A 13,106-nucleotide genomic window follows, 5' to 3' on the forward strand; every position below is an offset into this window, starting at 1 on the left:
AGCTCATCCTAGCTATAACCCTCTCTCCCCTGTTTCAGCTCATCCTGGCTATGACCCTCTCTCCACTGTTTCAGCTCATCCTGGTCATGACCCTCTCTCCACTGTTTCAGCTCATCCTGGTCATGACCCTCTCTCCCCTGTTTCAGCTCATCCTGGTCATGACCCTCTCTTCCTTGTTTCAGCTCATCCTGGTCATGATTTCGTTAACCAACAGAGCTCTTCTGTATAACCTGGACTTGTCATGGAAACCCAATGAACCTTTATCTATTTGATACGGGATGAATTGACAGATAATAATAGTTCAATTAGAGATATTACTGGGCAACAGATATAACAGTGAGCTACAGTTACCACTATATTTTGTTGTGACAGGCACTAAAACGGGTCCGCCCCCTCTGAGAAAATAAATAAATCCAGATGCACCTTTAATTGTTGTCCGCTTCCTCCCCGGGAGTCAGTGGTCCCGCGCTCTGACCACACCACTGGACCGATAACAACACTGCAGATTCACGAGACTGCTTTCTTTCCCCACCTTCATTTTCCATTTGTTCTTTTTATTTAGTTTTAAGGGAGATTGCATTTACTTTGTTGACTTGTTTGGGGGTTACAGCTACTTTGCCTCTTCAAGGTCAGTACCGCAACAGGTGTTGCTATTATAAGCGCAATAAGGTTACAAATTGCAATGCATGACCATGTGACATTTAACCAGCTAACATCACAGAGAAGTGATTTTAATAGCAGCAACAGTTTTCATTATGGAGATCAAATGTGCATGTTTAATGCAATGTGGGCTATTATTCCTAGCAAGCAGAATAAAGTAGCCTAGTAAAAATATTAAGTAGACTAAAATTGGTCAATAGTCAATGACCCTTCGACTAATACAATAGGCTACACTGGAAAACCATGAAACGTGACACGTTCATAACCTAAATATCAGTGTTTAAAACGTAAAGATAAAGCATTTATATTAGCCAACAAGTGTTTAGCATGTTAGATTAAACACTACAGTCAGCTTTTTCCAGTCCGTTTCCAACCAGGATAACACCTACATCTGCAAAGTATTCAGATTTTAAACATTAGTGTTTACTTTCACATGGTCCTGCTTAGAGTGTATTTAGTCATTAGAAATGTACGTGACTTTCCATGGCTTTTTTTTTCAGATCAGTGTTATGAATGTCTGTCACCTTATCTACATTTCAGGACAACTGAACAGGACATTTGATTCAATAAATAGGTTTAACCGCATGTTGTTGTTTTTACTTGACTGTATTGAGTTAATTACCATGAACTTTCTAGAGTGAAAAAGACGTGAAAGGGGCCTAATTATCATATTTCCCAGCGTGCTTTGTTGCAGGTTAGATTTTAGAATAATTTGTTTTAATATCTATTGTTTTATCATTTGTTTTTGATTGATGTATTGATCTTTTACTATACAAATATAAATAACTTACATTTTTCTAAACTAATCCAATCTGTAAAGGGGTTGGACATATTGCATCCGAAAACGAATCCAATCTGTAAAGGGGTTGGACATATTGCACCCGAAAACGAATCCAATCTGTAAAGGGGTTGGACATATTGCATCCGAAAACGAATCCAATCTGTAAAGGGGTTGGACATATTGCACCCGAAAACGAATCCAATCTGTAAAGGGGTTGGACATATTGCACCCGAAAACGAATCCAATCTGAAAGGGGTTGGACATATTGCACCCGAAAACGAATCCAATCTGAAAGGGGTTGGACATATTGCACCCGAAAACGAATCCAATCTGTAAAGGGGTTGGACATATTGCACCCGAAAACGAATCCAATCTGAAAGGGGTTGGACATATTGCACCCGAAAACGAATCCAATCTGAAAGGGGTTGGACATATTGCACCCGAAAACGAATCCAATCTGAAAGGGGTTGGACATATTGCACCCGAAAACGAATCCAATCTGAAAGGGGTTGGACATATTGCACCCGAAAACGAATCCAATCTGAAAGGGGTTGGACATATTGCACCCGAAAACGAATCCAATCTGAAAGGGGTTGGACATATTGCACCCGAAAACGAATCCAATCTGAAAGGGGTTGGACATATTGCACCCGAAAACGAATCCAATCTGTAAAGGGGTTGGACATATTGCACCCAAAAACTAATCCAATCTGAAAGGGGTTGGACATATTGCACCCGAAAACTAATCCAATCTGAAAGGGGTTGGACATATTGCACCCGAAAACGAATCCAATCTGAAAGGGGTTGGACATATTGCACCTGAAAACGAATCCAATCTGAAAGGGGTTGGACATATTGCACCTGAAAACTAATCCAATCTGAAATGGGTTGGACATATTGCATCCGAAAACTAATCCAATCTGAAAGGGGTTGGATTTATTGCACCTGAAAACTAATCCAATCTGAAAGGGGTTGGATTTATTGCACCCATTACTGAGATGGTTGTTCCAGTTGAGATGGTTGAGCTAGTACTGTTTGTTAAGTCAATTGCCATAGCAGTAATAATGAGTGCAGATTGTGGGTGATACAAATATTTCAATTGTTGGATACTCTCTCACTTCACAAACCAGTGTATTTGGACTTTTTCTGATGTGGCCCTTTATCCTGGATTTTTAGGACACAATTTTGAGGATAACTAGGTCATAACTAAAGACTGAGGATAACTAGTCCATAACTAAAGACTGAGGATAACTAGTCCATAACTAAAGACTGAGGATAACTAGTCCATAACTAAAGAATGAGGATAACTAGTCCATAACTAAAGACTGAGGATAACTAGTCCATAACTAAAGAATGAGGATAACTAGTCCATAACTAAAGAATGAGGATAACTAGTCCATAACTAAATAATGAGGATAACTAGTCCATAACTAAAGACTGAGGATAACTAGTCCATAACTAAAGAATGAGGATAACTAGTCCATAACTAAAGATTGAGGATAACTAGTCCATAACTAAAGAATGAGGATAACTAGTCCATAACTAAAGACTGAGGATAACTAAAGACTGAGGATAACTAGGTCATAACTAAAGACTGAGGATAACTAGTCCATAACTAAAGACTGAGGATAACTAGTCCATAACTAAAGAATGAGGATAACTAGTCCATAACTAAAGACCGAGGATAACTAAAGACTGAGGATAACCAACTAGTCCATAACTAAAGACTGAGGATAACTAGTCCATAACTAAAGACTGAGGATAACTAGTCCATAACTAAAGACTGAGGATAACTAGGTCATAACTAAAGACTAACTAGTCCATAACTAAAGACTGAGGATAACTAGGTCATAACTAAAGACTGAGGATAACTAGTCCATAACTAAAGACTGAGGATAACTAGGTCATAACTAAAGACTAACTAATCCATAACTAAAGACTGAGGATAACTAGACCATAACTAAAGACTAACTAGTCCATAACTAAAGGCCTTAGGACCTGTCTAATATGTGGTCATAAAAGGTTAACTTTTTATTGAAAGACATTCACTTAGACGGTTTCTGATAAAAGGCTTCCGGAGTAGATCTTACTAAATGCAACAACCATGACTCTGTCACTAACAAACACAGTCATGGGTGGGTATCTCTCACATTCACTCGAAAGGAACGCTTGGATATACGCAAATACAGCTTTATACCCTACAGTGTTAAAACAACACCCCCAGTATTTAGTGTTTAAAATGCCTTGTGCTGAATAAACGTGTTCATGTGTTTAAGAAATGCTACATGTTTTGGTGTTTACAATCTAAACACTGACGCGTTTGCATTGCAATTCTAAATGCCTTGAAGCGTTTAAATAGAGTTTCATAAAAGCGTTTAGTTATATGTTCAGATCGTAAACACTTGGTTTAGCAGTTTAGGCAGTTCCATATATGTTACAATGTCATTTGAGACCAAAAAAGCACTAATAATCAATGTAATGAACATACACCACCGTTTCAAAGTTTGGGGTCACTTAGAAATGTCCTTGTTTTCCATGAAAACATACATGAAATTAGTTGCAAAATGAATAGGAAATATAGTCAAGGTGTTGACAAGGTTATAAATAATGATTTTTAATGGAAATAATAATTGTGTCCTTCAAACTTTGCTATCGTCAAAGAATGCTACTTTTGCAGCAATTGCAGTTGTCAATTTGTTGAGGAAATCTGGAGAGATTTCACCCCATGCTTCCTGAAGCACCTCCCACAAGTTGGATTGGCTTGATGGGCACTTCTTACGTACCATACGGTCAAGCTGCTCCCACAACAGCTCAATAGGGTTGAGATCCGGTGACTGTGCTGGCCACTGCATTATAGACAGAATACCAGCTGACTGCTTCTTCCCTAAATAGTTCTTGCATAGTTTGGAGCTGTGCTTTGGGTCATTGTCCTGTTGCAGGAGAAAATTGTCTCCAATTAAGGACCGTCCACAGGGTATGGCATGATGTTGCAAAATGGAGTGATAGCCTTCCTTCTTCAAGATCCCTTTTACCCTGAACAAATCTCTCACTTTACCACCACCAAAGCACCCCCAGACCACCACATTGCCTCCACCATGCTTGACAGATGACGTCACTCCTCCACCATGCTTGACCGATGACGTCACTCCTCCACCATGCTTGACAGATGACGTCACTCCTCCACCATCTTTTCATTTTTTCTGCATCTCACGAATGTTCTTCTTTGTGATCCGAACACCTCAAACTTAGATTCGTCTGTACATAACACTTTTTTCCAATCTTCCTCTGTCAAGTGTCTGTGTTATTTTGCCCATCTTAATATTTAATTTTTATTGGCCAGTCTGAGATATAGGTTTTCACTTTGCAACTCTGCCTAGAAGGCCAGCATCCCGGAGTCGCCTCTTCACTGTTGACGTTGAGACTGGTGTTTTGCAGGTACTATTTAATGAAGCTGCCAGTTGAGTACTTGTGAGACGTCTGTTTCTCGAACTAGACGCTCTAATGTACTTGTCCTCTTGCTCAGTTGTGCACCGGGGCCTCACACTCCTCTTTCTATTCTGGTTAGAGCCCGTTTGCGCTGTTCTGTGAAGGGAGTAGTACACAGCGTTGTACGAGATCTTCAGTTTCTTGGCAATTTCTCACATGGAATAGCCTTCATTTCTCAGGACAAGAATAGACTGACGAGTTTCAGAAAAAATGTATTTGTTTCTGTCCATTTTGAGCCTGTAAACGAACCCGCAAATTCTGATGCTCCAGATACTCAACTAGTCTAAAGAAGCCCGTTTTATTGCTTCTTTAACCAGAACAACAGTTTTTAGCTGTGCTAACATAATTACAAAAGGGTTTTCTAATGATCAATTAGCCTTTTAAAATTATAAACTTGGATTAGCTAACACAACGTGCCATTGGAACACAGGAGTGATGGTTGCTGATAATGGGACTCTGTACGCCTATGTAGATATTCCATAACAAATCTGCCATTTCCAGCTACAGTAGTCATTTACAACATTAACAATGTCTACACTGTATTTCTGATCAATTTGATGTTATTTTAATGGACAATGCCTTTCTTTCAAAAACAAGGATATTTCTAAGTGACCCCAAACTTTTGAATGGTAGTCTATATATATATATAACAAATCAGTGTCAGAAATGTTCAGCAGTTAGCTCCAAATAGGCAACAGCTGCTGTATAGGAATAGATGACCTCTCAGAGTCCTTGTCTGTCCTGTTGTTCCTCTCCTTCTAGATACACATGAACCATGTTCAAAGACATTATATTAAAGGTCCAGTCAGATATAAAGCTGATGACAGCCTATCCGTTCTGTGTCTGGACAAACATTGACAAGTGATCAGTATCTTGTAGTAATAATATGGTAATATGATCTAGTATCTACACAACATCTAAATGGAAGAAGAAGTGCTGTACATCGGACCATATGCATGTCAAGGTAAAATAACAACCCGATGTTCATCTCCCAGGACAAAATAGCTAGCAAAAGCTAGCTAGCTGAAATGTCCATCAGCGACTCTGATCCACCCGTAAAATACATTGTGCCCCTGGACTGAGAGGATGGAAGTTCAATATGTAGCTAGATGTAGAAAGCTAATGTTAACTAGATAACGTTGCCCATGAAAGGACGTACCTAATAACACTAGTGTATATAATTCCAGAGAAAGAGAGAGGTCTCTAGGTTCTCTACCATCTCTGATAACACTACTGTATATAATTCCAGAGATAGAGAGAAAGGTCTCTAGGTTCTCTACCATCTCTGATAACACTAGTGTATATAATTCCAGAGATAGAGAGAAAGGTCTCTAGGTTCTCTACAATCTCTGATAACACTACTGTATATAATTCCAGAGATAGAGAGAAAGGTCTCTAGGTTCTCTACCATCTCTGATAACACTAGTGTATATAATTCCAGAGAAAGAGAGAAAGGTCTCTAGGTTCTCTACCATCTCTGATAACACTAGTGTATATAATTCCAGAGATAGAGAGAAAGGTCTCTAGGTTCTCTACCATCTCTGATAACACTAGTGTATATAATTCCAGAGAAAGAGAGAAAGGTCTCTAGGTTCTCTACCATCTCTGATAACACTAGTGTATATAAATGACCGCTTTTTATGACTCAGAGAGGGAGAGTTACTGTGAATACAGTAGTCATTAGTCTACTAGTACTGCAGCCAAATACAGTAGTTTGTCCAAACGTGACACTGACCTGAATGTAAACTGGAGGGCGAGGGACTATTTTTAAGTCATAGCCTGCCGCTCCATCACATTGATATCTGACTCTGATTGAAACAGTGGTAACTATAGACCAGGCCTGACTGCATCTCAAACGGGACACTATTCCATATTTAGTGCACTACTTTTGACCAAGACCTTTAGGAAATAGGGTGCCATTTGGGACACAGCCCTAGCCTGTTGACGACATGGGGCTGGTGCTAACAGAGAGAATTGCTAGCTTTACAGATAGCTGAGCAACAATGTGACATTTGTTCACTTTGAGAGAGTGAGAGAGACTCATGGCTCTATTCAATCGGGGTCACTGAAGCGTTACAGATTGCCCGCTAGAAATGTGAAGGTAATTTCCCATTGAGCTGACATATGCAGCATTTACCGTGAATGTACAGTCGTCTCCGAAACCACGGGAACATTGCCAATAATTGTCAATTTCACTATGAAGCTCAATTTATATGGATTGAATAGAGCCCTAAGGTCAGAAAAGGTTTAGGAAAGAGGAAGTCCAATTCAATCAACGTTTATTGGTCGCCTACACAGATTTACAGATGTTCAAATCATATCAAAGGAACTTGTTATCGCAGATGTTGTGAAATGCTCATTTTTCTAGCTCCAATAGAGCAATAATATATATCAACACAATAACACACTGAATACACAAAGTTACAAATATCAGAGTCTGGAATAGATATACAGGACCAGTCAATAGTTTAGACACACCTACTCATTCCAGGGTTTGTCTTTATTTTTACTATCTTCTACATTGTAGAATAATAGTGAAGACATTAAAACTATGAAATAACATATATGGAATCATGTAGTAACCAAAAAGAGTGTTAACCATATCAAAATACAGATTCTTCAACGTAGCCACCCTTTGCCTTGATGACAGCTTTTCACACTCTTGGCATTCTCTCAACCAGCTTCACCTGGAATGATTTTCCAACAGTCTTGAAGTAGTTCCCACATATGCTGAGCACTTGTTGACTGCTTTTTCTTCACTCTGCGGTCCAATTCATCCCAAACCATCTCAATTGGGCTGAGGTTGGGTAATGCAGCACTCCATCACTCTCCTTCTTGGTCAAATAGCCCATACACAGCCTGGAGGTGTGTTGGGTCATTGTCCTGTTGAAAAACAAATGATTGTCCCACTAAGCGCAAACCAGTTAGGATGGCATATCGCTGCAGAATTCTGTGTCAGCCATGCTGGTTAAGTGTGCCTTGAATTGTAAATAAATCACAGACAGTGTCACCAGCAAAGCACCCCCATACCATCATACCTCTTCCTCCATGCTTCACGGTGGGAACCACGCATGTGGTAATCATCTGTTCACCTACTCTGCTTCTCACAAAGACACGGCGGTTGTAAACAAACATCAAATGCGGTCTCATCAGACCTAAGGACATATTTCTACCAGTCTAATGTCCATCTAATGTGGACTCATCAGACCTAAGGACAGATTGACACCAGTCTAATGTCCATCTAATGTGGACTCATCAGACCCGAGCACAGATTTCCACCAGTCTAATGTCCATCTAATGTGTACTCATCAGACCCAAGGACAGATTTCCACCAGTCTAATGTCCATCTAATGTGGACTCATCAGACCTAAGGACAGATTTCCACCAGTCTAATGTCCATCTAATGTGGACTCATCAGACCTAAGGACAGATTTCCACCAGTCTAATGTCCATCTAATGTGTACTCATCAGACCTAAGTACAGATTTCCACCAGTCTAATGTCCATCTAATGTGGTCTCATCAGACCTAAGGACAGATTTCCACCAGTCTAATGTCCATTGTGCGTGTTTCTTGGATCAATCAAGTCTCTGACTAGAATACAGTACATCCTGTACATATATACTGTGCATAAACTCAGCAAAAAATAAATGTCCTCTCACTGTCAACTGCATTTATTTTCAGCAAACTTAACATGTGTAAAAATACGTATGAACATAACAAGATTCAACAACTATACTGCTACTACTATTACTGTACTATTGCTACTATACTACTACTACTATCATATTACTATACTGCTACTACTATAGTATTAATGTAATATTACTACTATACTACTACTGATGTTGATGATGTAACTGATGTTAACCGATGTTAGTGATGTTAACTGATGTTAACCAATGATAGTGATGTTAACTGATGTTAGTGGTTGTTCCACCTCTGCAGGTCCCTTCTGAGTGGAGGGTGTCTGTCCCTACCCTCCAGGTTCTGAGTGTGTGGGTTCCACCAGCTGATCGGTCACCATGGGGATCAAGGCAGCCCTGCCCAGATATGAGCTGTACTTCTATAACACAGTGGTCTATCTGGGCTTGTTGTGGGCTGCCAGCTGGATCTTTGATGTGTCCAGCTGTAAGTATACGCACACACACGCACGCACGCACGCACGCACGCACGCACGCACGCACGCACACACACACACACACACACACACACACACACACACACACACACACACACACACACAGACACACACACACACACACACACACACACACACACACACACACACACACACACACACACACACACACACACACACACACACACACACAGACACGGTCCTAAGCATTACAGAATGGATTTTTTTGTCACATTTTTCTAACTGAAAATCTAAGCTAATGAAAGTATTATTTTTCCAGCGAATGCAAACAGAAAGACGTTCAAGTCCAGCGTGACACCAGGATGGTACTACTTCGGCAGGAGGATGGTGAGAGGAACGCTTTAGATTCAGGCTGACCTGTGGACCTTTTATATGTGAGTAACAACTAAGATCCAACTCATCATCTGATATGACTGAGATCCCTACTCTATTTTATCTGGCTGCAGGATACGGCTGACTTTGAGTGGGTGATGTGGTTCTCTACGTTCCGGGACCACATCCTCTTCGCCCTGTCTGGTCATGTGATCTTCGCTAAGATCTGCTCCATGCTGGCTCCACAGGTGGATTTACATCTGCAACTCTGTATCCAACATGGTCAAATGTAGTGCCCTATGTAGGGAATAGGGTACCATTTAGGACACAGGCACCATCTTTCCAGTTAAGAATATCAGCTTCATCATCCTTTGGAACCAGTTTTGTCACCCTCCAAAGCCATGCTACATTGTACAGTAGCTTTTAATATCTTTAGATACTTAGTGATGGGGGGGGACAGGTGGAGGGAGGGAGGGAGGGAGGGAGGGAGGGAGGGAGGGAGGGAGGGAGGGAGGGAGGGAGGGAGGGAGCTAACTTGGTTGTGTCTGTGTGACTGCCATGTCAGCAAACTCATTCTATAGAGGACAAGGCTCTTCAGAAATATATATATATCCATACGTTTGAATATATACAGTACATGAAGATCTATCCATAGATTTGTGGACCTTGGACCTTGGAGAAAAGAGAAAACAGTTTATAATTGGTGCATCACATCAAGGACTGAATCAAGGTACCTACACCCAATATCATGATGTACACAGAGGACTGAATCAAGGACAGCCTGTCTGTCTGTCCACATCATAGGTCCCGGTTGTACATGTTGATTCTGTCTGTCTGTCTGTCTGTCTGTCCACAGCATAGGAGCCTGATGTACCTGTGTTACGGTACCCCTGTCTGTCTGTCTGTCTGTCCACAGCATAGGAGCCTGATGTACCTGTGTTACGGTACCCTGGCGGTGCTGGTCACTATGGGTTGGACCTACACCACTCTGATCCTGTCCCACTGTGTGCTGCTCTACAGTATCTCTCTGGTTAAACTGCGCTGGCTCTGCTTCCTAGCTGGACTCACCACCCTGTCCACATTCAAGATGGAACCATTCATATCCTGGCAGGTAAGAAGAATACACTACAATGCATTACTACTGGGTGGCAGGTAGCCTCGTGGTTAGAGAGGTGAGCCAGCAACTGGAGGGGAGAAATCTGACGGGAAGTGAGCAACCGGAAGGCTGCTGGTATCAAATCCAAGATGCCTTTGCCTGCCTTTGTACCCTTGAGTAAAACACTTAACCCCCCTCAACAGGGTTAGGGTTAGAGGATAGAGGTTAGGGTTAGAGGTTAAAGGTTAGGGTTAGGGCTTCCAGTGTTGGGTTAGAGGTTAGGGTTAGAGGTTAGAGGTTAGGGTTAGGGCATCCAGTGTTGGGTTAGAGGTTAGGGTTAGAGGTTAGGGTTAGGGTTAGGGTGTCCAGTGTTGGGTTAGGGTTAGGGCGTCCAGTGTTGGGTTAGGGTTAGAGGTTAGAGGTTAGAGTTAGGGTTAGGGCGTCCAGTGTTGGGTTAGGGTTAGGGTTAGTGCGTCCAGTGTTGGGTTAAGGTTAGGGTTAGAGGTTAGAGGTTAGAGTTAGGGTTAGGGTTAGGATTAGATGTTAGAGGTTAGGGTTAGGGTTAGGGTTAGGTTTAGGGCGTCCAGTGTTGGGTTAGGGTTAGGGTTAGAGGTTAGAGGTTAGAGTTAGGGTTAGGGTTAGGGTTAGATGTTAGAGTTAGGGTTAGGGTTAGGGTTAGAAGTTAGAGGTTAGAGTTAGGGTTAGGGTTAGGGTTAGGGTTAGATGTTAGAGTTAGGGTTAGGGTTAGGGTTAGATGTTAGAGGTTAGGGTTAGGGTTAGGGTTAGGGCGTCCAGTGTTGGGTTAGGGTTAGGGTTAGAGGTTAGAGGTTAGAGTTAGGGTTAGGGTTAGGGCGTCCAGTGTTGGGTTAGGGTTAGGGCGTCCGGTGTTGGGTTAGGGTTAGAGATTAGAGGTTAGAGTTAGGGTTAGGGTTACAGGGTAGAGGTTAGGGTTAGAGGTCAGAGTTAGGGTTGGGGCGTCCAGTGTTGGGTTAGGGTTAGGGTTATTGCTACTACCATAGTATTAATGTACTATTACTACTATACTACTACTATCATATTGCTATAATGCTACTATACTGCTACTACTATTACTGTACTATTGCTACTATACTACTACTACTATCATATTACTATACTGCTACTACTATAGTATTAATGTAATATTACTACTATACTACTACTAGGCTAACCCTATTATTATACTTCTACTATATTATTACTGTTTTAATACTATCCTTTTACTATACTATTACTATTGATGGGTTCGTATTTCAAACTTTAAATATTGTTAATCATCAGCTAAACTAGAGACATGAGGAGTGCCATAGTCTGGTTTCTACACCAGAAGTGAATGGGTATCTGTAGGAGGGTCAAGTTGGATAGGAGCCAGGGGGCTTTGGGAGATGCTGAGTAGAGGAGAGGCAATCGCATGATTGCAGTCACTGATGATAATGGCAGGAGAGCTGTGGAGTAGTGAGGAAGGGGGTTTAGGTCATGTCAGGTCACCTTAAGGGAGAATGAACAGTTTGAGGGCCGTATTACTTAACTTCCTGCCTAGTAATAAAGCTGTTTAGAAGGAAGGAGGAGACCCAAGTCAGGTTTTTTTACCACTGGTGGAAATATGTCTTTGTCTTATGCAGCTGTATCGACCCAATGGGTGAATAAACTTGGTTTAAACTTTACTAATCGTCAGTGAGTTTTACTAGGTTGTATTAGAACCTAACAGTATACGAGTAACATACTGCTACTATACTATTACTAATATACCATGACTATACTACTACAACAGTATTAATGTACTATCACTGTAATACCACTATACTGTTACTAAACTACTACTGCACTATTACTACACTACCACTGTAATAAAGCTATATACTAGTAACTAATACTATACTATGGCAATACTATTACTACACTACCACTACACTAAAGCTATATACTAGTAACTAATACTATACTATGGCAATACTATTACTACACTACCACTACACTAAAGCTATATACTAGTAAACTAATACTATACTATGGCAATACTATTACTACACTACCACTACACTAAAGCTATATACTAGTAAACTAATACTATACTATGGCAATACTATTACTACACTACCACCACCCTAAAGCTATATACTAGTAAACTAATACTATACTATGGCAATACTATTACTACACTATTACAACACTGCCGCTATACTACAACAATATTACTATGCTGTTGCTGTATTATTACTATAATAATACCATACTGCTACTATACTGCTACTATACTATTTCTACTATACTAACGCCATGGTACAACTACACTGGTACTATACTATCATTATAGCATTACTATATACAACCATACTATTAATACACTACTATAATAATATTACTGAACTGCTACTGCACTACTACTATATCGCCACCACTAAACTATTACTATACTACTACTATACTATTACTACATGTGTACTATACTGTTACGGTACTACCACTATACTATTGATATACTGGTACTATAGTAATGCTATGCTACCGATGTACTATACTGATACTATGATATTACTATACTATTACCATACTGCTACTGTACTGTTACTATACTGCTGATATACTAGTATTA

At 40.5% G+C, this 13,106-nt stretch overlaps 1 protein-coding gene across 1 annotated transcript in view; it reads left to right on the forward strand.

The window, feature by feature from the left end:
- Nucleotides 1–433: 433 nt before the first annotated feature.
- Nucleotides 434–13,106, forward strand: part of hhatlb (hedgehog acyltransferase like, b) — a 40,938-nt gene continuing 28,265 nt past the window's right edge. Inside the window, exons 1-5 of the mRNA XM_031836468.1 lie at nucleotides 434–628; nucleotides 8,874–9,056; nucleotides 9,347–9,414; nucleotides 9,534–9,647; nucleotides 10,316–10,510. Coding sequence (XP_031692328.1) covers nucleotides 8,951–9,056; nucleotides 9,347–9,414; nucleotides 9,534–9,647; nucleotides 10,316–10,510 — 483 coding nt within the window. The 5' untranslated portion in view covers nucleotides 434–628; nucleotides 8,874–8,950. The remainder of the gene's footprint in view (nucleotides 629–8,873; nucleotides 9,057–9,346; nucleotides 9,415–9,533; nucleotides 9,648–10,315; nucleotides 10,511–13,106) is intronic.

The sequence above is a fragment of the Oncorhynchus kisutch genome, linkage group LG11 (assembly GCF_002021735.2).
Source record: "Oncorhynchus kisutch isolate 150728-3 linkage group LG11, Okis_V2, whole genome shotgun sequence".
In the NCBI taxonomy this organism is placed as follows: domain Eukaryota; kingdom Metazoa; phylum Chordata; class Actinopteri; order Salmoniformes; family Salmonidae; genus Oncorhynchus; species Oncorhynchus kisutch.